This window comes from Malaclemys terrapin, chromosome 20 (assembly GCF_027887155.1).
Source record: "Malaclemys terrapin pileata isolate rMalTer1 chromosome 20, rMalTer1.hap1, whole genome shotgun sequence".
Lineage (NCBI taxonomy): Eukaryota > Metazoa > Chordata > Testudines > Emydidae > Malaclemys > Malaclemys terrapin.
In genome coordinates, this window is record NC_071524.1 from 1,962,465 (window position 1) to 1,970,606 (window position 8,142).

At 60.9% G+C, this 8,142-nt stretch overlaps 1 protein-coding gene across 1 annotated transcript; it reads right to left on the reverse strand.

Annotated features, from left to right (window-relative positions):
* Positions 1-1,617: 1,617 nt before the first annotated feature.
* Positions 1,618-6,085, reverse strand: FIZ1 (FLT3 interacting zinc finger 1). The gene is made up of 2 exons (XM_054009902.1): positions 5,978-6,085; positions 1,618-4,986 (listed from the first exon to the last, which is right to left on the reverse strand). The coding sequence occupies exons 1-2, from the start codon at positions 6,005-6,007 to the stop codon at positions 3,544-3,546; spliced, it is 1,473 nt and encodes a 490-aa protein (XP_053865877.1). The 5' UTR covers positions 6,008-6,085; the 3' UTR covers positions 1,618-3,543.
* Between the last annotated feature and the right edge of the window lie 2,057 nt (positions 6,086-8,142).

An 8,142-nucleotide genomic window follows, 5' to 3' on the forward strand; every position in this document is an offset into this window, starting at 1 on the left:
ACAGAGAGGCCTCGGAGGCGGAAATGCAAGACAGCCAAGCAGCAGCCCGTGAGCACGGCACAGGACGTGGGAAAAGCTAGAGAGCACGCTGTGGGGTCTGTTGTCGAGGGGCAGCACGCTTAGAAACCACTCTCGTTCGTGGTCCTCCCTGACTTTGTAAATAAACAAGATGACAGCAAACTCCATCAATTTCTACTTCCACCAGGAACGTGCCCTGCACCCTGAACTGTGACCAGCGGCTCAGGTCGAGAAGGGGTAAGGAAATCAAAATTCCTTCAGCCATGCCATGGAACAGGGGATTGGGCTGTGCCCCAGATCACCCCGTTACACGGGCAGTGTTTCTCCCAGAAGGTAACCGTAACCAAATCACCGCTCAATCTTCTTTTCGGTAAGCTAACCAGCGAGATGGCTGGTGGATCCACAACCAGATCATAATCAAGGGTAAAAAAAAAAAACGTATATCAAATGTTGTACCTAACCACTGCAATTTCATTTGAGGAGCTGCCGTTCGAACTGAAGTTGGGTTTGTTCGGAAAACCCACGCGCTGATCGGGCGACGGGAGAGCTGATCTTAGCAGCAGAGACTGAAAGAGCTCGGCGTGTTAAGCCTAAACCGCCGGACGTCGCCACCGGGCAGGGAGAAGAGGAAGCGAACCTGCAGGACAGCATAGGCCTAACGCAAATGGGCCGTGGGTACATTTCAAAGGTGGTTTTAAACCAGGAACCGAGTGAGGTTCCGGAGCAGCCTTCCCATAGGAGAAGCAGGGGGCAAACGGCCTCTCTGCTTTGAAGATGGGTTTTGATCAGTTTCCGAAAGGGGTGAACTGACTGGATTTGCTGACCCGAAGAACAAGGAGCAGACGCCCTAGGGAGTCCTGCCCAAACTTGGGGCCTGTCCCCATCCCCCACACCCTCCCCGCCAGTTTTTGGAATCCAGAAGAAATAAAAGCCGGGACGTGGTCAGGAGAGGGAAAGAGTTTTTTTATTTCCTGGTTTTTCAGTGTCGAGCTTCTCAGCAGGGGAGTTCGGGGGATTCTTTACAAACAAAGGGAGAGAAAAAAACAACACTAAACTATTTGAAACCAAAAAACGGGGATCTGGCTCTTGGGAACTAGTGTTGGCGCCACAGCAGGGTATCACATGCCAAGGGACAGGGAAGGCCCAGTCAATCCAAAATCTGAGATTTGCTCTCTTCCCACCTCCGGCTCCGGCGTCTGTCTCCCCTCCCCTCAAAACCAGCGCCGTGTCCCTTCTGCAGCTGAGCAAAGCGTCCGCAGATCTGCACTCCTGGGAGACCTCACAATAACAAGCTGATGTGTGCGGCCCAGCGTTGAGAAGACCCTACAATAACAAGCCCTAGCGGCTGCAGCCTAGTGTCCAGCAGAGATCCCACAACTGCAAACCAGTGTGGGCAACCATGTGTTTACGAGGGACCCTACAATAATAAACCAGCATCTGCAGCACAGGAGTTTCCCTGTGGTACTGAACTGGCAATGTCTGCAAATGACCCTACAATAACAAGTAATAAATTTGTTAGTCTCTAAGGTGCCACAAGTACTCCTGTTCTTCTTTTTGCGGATACAGACTAACACGGCTGTTACTCTGAAACTTTACAATAACAAGTGTGACCCTTGGCATTATGAGAGACCCTACAATAACCAAAGGGTGTGGAACACACAACTGAGAGACCCTACAATAACACACCAGCGTGCAATGGGAGAGAAGCATCTTTTCATAGAATATCAAGGTTGGAAGGGATCTCAGGTGGTCATTTAATCCAACCCCCTGCTCAAAGCAGGACCAATCCCGAGACAGATTTTTACCCCAGTTCCCTAAATGGCCCTCTCAAGGATTGAACTCACAACTCTGGGTTTATCAGGCCAATGCTCAAACCACTGAGCTATCCCTTCCCCCAGGATGTAGCTGGGTGAGAGGACATGTGGAAGGTTGGAGGAGGGGGCGCCTGAGTGACACCCCTACATCTTGCAGTCGAAAAGACAGGCAGGGCTAGATCCAAGCTCACAGGCTTGCTGGTTCTCCAGTCACCAGTGCGGACTAGGATGTGTGTGCATGTGAAGGGGTCTTGGCCATCACTAAGGATTTGGTGTCAGCGGTGGGATCCAAGCCGACGCCTCCACACGGGCTGGATGGCAGTGTGGCAGCTGAGGCTGCCTGGGTCGGTATCGCACGGACCGCGGTGCAGGGAAGAATCTGGAGATTCCTTCTGGTCCAATTGGGTCCGAGTCTGTATGTTAAAGGCCCCGCCTAGTCTCTGGGGCAGCCTCCAGCCACGGCCTTAAAATTCCCCCCGTAGCTCCAATATTCTGCTCTCCCTAGATGATAGATTCATAAACTGGAATAAATCGGATGTAGCTCCATTGAGTCCATGGAGCTGGTGTGAACTGATGAGAGAGGGTCCCTGACAGGGGGTCACAGGGCAGAGATGGGGGCACATGGGGCAAAACCACTGAGCAGAGCAATGCAGGAAGGGATAGTGTCCAGGAGACACTATGGCCCTGGATGTACAGAGACCCCTAGTGGGGATACTGGGCAGTGCAGGCAATAATCTCAGTGCAGAATCCCTATATATATATATATGGAGATATACCTATCTCATAGAACTGGAAGGGACCTTGGTTATTGAGTCCAGCCCCCTGCCTTCACTAGCAGGACCAAGTACTGATTTTGCCGCAGATCCCTAAATGGCCCCCTCAAGGACTGAACTCACAACCCTGGGTTTAGGAGGCCAATGCTCAAACCACTGAGCTATCCCTCCCCTGATAGCTCCCCCATAGAATATATTCATTCTAAGTGCCTGCTGGGTCTTCTGTCCCTTGGAAGCGAGGGCAGGGCTGAACCCAACCCCCTGATAACTAGCCTAGGGCACACAGCGGCGTGAGCACTTTCAAAAGACCCTGCAATAACAGACTGGCCCACACAGTCCCAACGCCTTCTAATAACATTTCTCTGTGCAGTCCCAAGGTTATGAGGGACCGTACAATGACGAGCCAGCATACATAGTGAGACCCTACAATAACAAACCAGCGTGTACAATGAGACCCTAGAATAACAAACCATTGTGTACAACCCAGCACTAATGAGTGATCCTGCAATAAACAAACTGGCTTGCGCTCATTAGTAACTCTACAGCAATAGATTGCCATTTGTAATTAGACCCTACAAAAACAAACCAGCATGTGCAATGAGACCCTACAATAACAAACCGGCAGGTGCAGAGAGACCCTACAATAACAAACCGATCTGTGCAGCCCAGTGCTTGAGTGACCCTACAAAAACAAGCCAGCATATGCAGAGAGACCCTACGATAACAAACTGATCTGTCCAGCCCAGCGCTCATGAGTGACCCTACAATAACAAACTGACATGTGCCAGAGACCCTGCAATAACAAACCGGTGTGCGCGGCCCAACACCAAGAGGGCACCCGAGCAGAACATGCCGGCCTGTGGCTACGCCAGCAGGGAGAGCCGGAGGTGGGAGGCAGGACGCGCAGGCCGGCCAGGGCTGCCAGGGGCCCCGCCCAGCTAGTCGATGCCACGGTGCAGTTTGAGGTGGCGGGAGAGGTTGCTGAAGGTGATGAAACCCTTGTGGCAGACGCTGCACTGGAAGGGGCGTTCCCCGCTGTGGAGCAGCCGGTGCCGTTTCAGGTAGCACTCGTGCCGGAAGAACTTGCCGCACTCGGTGCACTGGTAGGGTTTCTCGCCTGTGTGCACCAGCACGTGCCGGTCCAGGTCCCGCGGGCTGCGGAAGAACTTCTCGCACTCCGTGCACTTGTAGAGCTTCTTGCCAGGGCGGGCGGGGAAAGCCCGCAGCTCCAGCCGCGGCAGCAGGTGGCGCTCCAGCTCCCCGCCAGCTGGCGGCACAGGCCCCGTCGCCACCGGCTGGGGGGCACCCTCCGGGGGCAGCAGCATGGCGTGGCTCAGCTGGTGGGACTCCAGGGGCGGCAGGGCCCTGAAGCTCATGCCACAGATGCCGCAGGCGAAGGAGGCCTCGCCCGTGTGCGCCGCCAGATGAGCGGCCAGGGCGCCGGCGTTGGCAAAGAAGGTGCCACACTCGCACTGGTACAAGCTGTCCAGGGGGCGGGTGTCCTGGGGCTTGCAGACCGGGCAGCCCGGCCCCTGCGGCTCCTGCTGCCCCGGGGCCCCCTTGCCCGCACAGCCTTGGCAGGGTAGGAGCAGCGGTCGGTCCTTGGCGTGGGTGAGTTTGTGGCGCTCCAGCAGGGAGGGGGCGTTAAAGTCGCGCTCGCAGTCGGGGCACTTGAAGGGCTTGATGTCGGTGTGAGCCAGCCAGTGCTTCCCCAGCTCGGGTGCCAGCCGGAAGTGGCGCCCGCAGGCCCCGCAGCCATAGGGGGCCGCCCGCCCCTGGCCGCACAGGCGCTCCAGGCAGCGGGTGGCACTGGGCGGCTCGGGGGCGCCCCCTCCGGGGGGCGGTCGGTGCTGGCGCTTGAGGTGCCGGCCCAGGCTGCTGCGGGAGGAGAAGCGGAGCTCGCAGACGTGGCAGCAGTAGGGTTTCTCGCCCGTGTGCACCACCTGGTGGTGGAGCAGGCCGGTGGAGTCACGGAAGCCCTTGGGGCAGACGGTGCAGCGGTAGGGGCGTTCGCCGGTGTGGCTGCGGATGTGGTTGACCAGGTTGAAGGAGTGCTTGAAGCTCTTGCTGCAGTGCGGGCACTGGAAGGGTTTGAGTTCCGTGTGCCGGGCGAAGTGGCGCCGCAGGTCCGAGCGGTACCGGAAGCTCTTGTCGCACTCGGAGCAGTGGAAGGGCACCCGGGCGCCCGCCCCATTGTCCATCAGCGGGGTTGGCGCCAGCCCGTTGGGGCTGTCCTCCGGGTCCAAGCACGGCACCATGCGCTCGATGGTGCCAGGTGCCCGGCCGGGGGGCTGCCCGGGCTCCTCTGCCCAGCCGGTGCCCAGTCCCCCGGGCAGATCAGTGCCATAGCGCTCCATCCCCGCCGAGTCCCACGGACGCCTCTGGGAATCGCAAACAGGAGCCGAGTCAGTGATGCTCCCTCTAGGGGGCCCTGGCCCTGATCCCGCCCCAGGGCAGGGACTGGCTGGCTCAGGGGGGCAGGGAATGGGGCACGGGGCCTTTCCCCTCTAGGGGGCGCTGGCCTCGATCCCTGGCTCAGGGGACTGGTAATTACCTGCAGACCGTTATAAACCCGCAGGCCTCGTTAATCTCCTGATCCCCATTGCCTGGTTCTCGGCGCCCCGGGGCCGAGGAAGCAGATTAATTCCAAAGCCCTGGCTCTGCCCCTCTATTTATAACCGCTCGGGCCACCAGCCAGCGGGAACCTCCTGTGACTGGCCGGGGCAGGGCAGGACTCCTGGGTTCTCTCCCCGGCTCTAGCAGGGGAGTGGGGGGCTAGTGGTTAGAGGAGGGGGCTGGGAGCCAGGACTCCTGGGTTCTCTCCCCGGCTCTAGCAGGGGAGTGGGGGGCTAGTGGTTAGAGGAGGGGGGCTGGGAGTCAGGACTCCTGGGTTCTCTCCCCGGCTCTAGCAGGGGAGTGGGGGGCTAGTGGTTAGAGGAGGGGGGCTGGGAGCCAGGACTCCTGGGTTCTCTCCCTGGCTCTGGCAGGGGAGTGGGGGGCTGGTGGTTAGAGGAGGGGGGCTGGGAGCCAGGACTCCTGGGTTCTCTCCCCGGCTCTGGCAGGGGAGTGGGGGCTAGTGGTTAGAGGAGTGGGGCTGGGAGCCAGGACTCCTGGGTTCTCTCCCCGGCTCTGGCAGGGGAGTGGGGGCTAGTGGTTAGAGGAGGGGGGCTGGGAGTCAGGACTCCTGGGTTCTCTCCCTGGCTCTGGCAGGGGAGTGGGGGGCTAGTGGTTAGAGGAGGGGGGCTGGGCGTCAGGACTCCTGGGTTCTCTCCCCAGCAGGGGGGCTGGAGCCAGAGCCGGGGGTTCCCCACTCCTGGCCCCTTGTGCTCCCCCAGTCCCCGGTGGAGGGGGGGGGCGCCCCCCAATACTTACAGCTCCCCCTGGGCGCCGACATTTTGGCATGAGCCGGGGCTCGTCACTTCCGCCCCGGGCGGGGGGTCGCGGGTGCCGGCCCCACGGGAAGAGGGGGGCGTAGGCTGTGCCCCTCGTCGCCCCCTCCCCCACTGCCCGCCCCCAGCGCCCTGATTGGCCACAGACAGACCCAATGGGACCCTCGCTCCCCCCACAACTCCACTTCCTTCCGAGGCCCAGCCCCCTACCGCCATCTTGGCTGTGGGCAAAGGGGTGGGGACTAGGACAGGCGCCATCTTGACTGTGGGCAGCGAAGGTGTAATCAGAGGGGTGCCATCTTGAGTGTGGGCAAGGGGATGTGTGGCGGGCAAGGCGCCATCTTTACTGTGGGCAAAAGGGGGGGGGCGAAGGGAGGCAACATCTTTACTGTGGGCGGGGAAGTAAAACATTCCAAGAGGCTCCCTTGGAGGTGCCCTTGTGGGCCACAGGAGGGGCAGGCAGAGGGCGCCATCTTGACTGTGGGCAAAGAGGGGAGGGGCCCAGTGCCCCATTCCCTGCCCCCCTGGGCCAGCCAGTCCCTGCCCTGGGGCCGGATGGGAGCCGGTGCCCCTAGAGGGGAAAGGCCCCATTCCCTGCCCCCCTGGGCCAGCCAGTCCCTGCCCTGGGGCCAGGTGGGAGCCGGTGCCCCCTAGAGGGGAGAGGCCCCGATCCCCATTCCCTGCCCCCCTGAACCAACCGCCCCCTTCCCCCCCTCGTTTGAAGACAGGCACAGACATTGCATTCGCATCTCGTTTATCTCACGAGGGGCTGGGGTGTTCGGGGAGGGGCGGGGCCCCGTCCGCACACGGGCAAGTCACTAAGGTCTCGGCTGCGCCCGCCAGGGGCCACCTGGGGTAACCTTTTCAAAATGCACCCCCTCCGTGGCCCTGCCCCCTGGCCAGGCCGGAAGCCAGAGCTGCTCAGGGAGCCCAGGCCACCGTGGGGAGCCAGACCCCCATGCGGGGCATGCTTCCCTAGGGGTCAAAGGTCACCCCCCCAGGGGGCTTGTGGATTCTGTCCCTCAGGCCTCCTGGGAGGGCATCCCTGGGAGTCTGCAGGGCTGGCAGGGGCCCCAGCTCGGGCCTCAAGGGTGTGGTGCAGCTGGTGGTTCTGCAGGCAGCGCGGCTGGGCATAGGCCTTGTGGCAGAGCGGGCAGCCGTGCACCTGCTGGTGGCGCCGCGGGTCACTGGACTCACGGAAAGCTTTCCCGCAGGCCGCGCAATGGTAGCGCTGCTCCCCGGTGCGGATCAGCTGGTGGCGCTGCAGGCCCGAGACCGGGGAGAAGGGCTTGGCGCAGACGCTGCACTCCAGCTCCTCCTGTGGCAGTGCCTGGCAGCGGTGCCCTGCCTGAACCATGACAAGAGGAGGAAGAGGCCTGGCCCCGGTGCCAGCCCCCCGCTGCAGCCCACCCTCCCCGAGGTGGTGCTGCTGCTGGTGCACCAGCACCCGGGCATCATGCAGGTGCTTGAACCTCTCGCGGCAGAGCGGGTTTAACACCGACAGACCCCGGCCGTCGGCGGGTGGGATCAAACCTAGGACCTTGCTTAGTGCATGAGCCTCTACTGCAGAGGTGGCCAACCTGTGTCTCTGGAGCCACATGCGACTCTTCAGAAGTTAATATGCGGCTCCTTGTATAGTCACCGACTCCGGGGCTGGAGCTACAGGCGCCAACTTTCCAGTGTGCCGGGGGGTGCTCACTGCTCAACCCCTGGCTCTGCCACAGGGCCTGCCCCCACTCCAGCCCTTCCCTCCCCCTCCCCTGCTGTGCCCTTCCTCCTCCCTCCCCCCCACCTAGCTTCCTGCACGCCAAGAAAGAGGGAGGGTGGCGGAGGCGCTGATCAGCGGGTGGGTGGGAGGCGCTGGGAGCCGGGGGAGCTGATGGGGGGCTGCTGATGTATTCCTGTGGCTCTTTGGCAACGTACATTGGTAGATTCCGGCTCCTTCTCAGGCTCAGGTTGGCCACCCCTGCTCTACTGCATGAGCTAAAAGCCAACTGGTCGTTAGCTAAGGCTGTAGAGGAAACTCGTTAATCTCTCTCTAGTTGGTCTCGGTGCCACTAGATGGGACAGAACCCCACACCCAGGAGGTGTGTAGGTTACACGGGCACGGGTAGGACCTCTCTCCCGTGTGCAGCCGCTGGTGCGTCA

Excerpts from the sequence above, each read along its gene's own strand:
- FIZ1 (XM_054009902.1), bottom strand. The coding sequence starts at position 6,007 with ATGCCAAAATGTCGGCGCCCAGGGGGAGCT. Across the intron at positions 4,987-5,977 it reads GTCGGCGCCCAGGGGGAGCT|AGGCGTCCGTGGGACTCGGC; the intron begins GTAAGTATTGGG and ends TGCGATTCCCAG.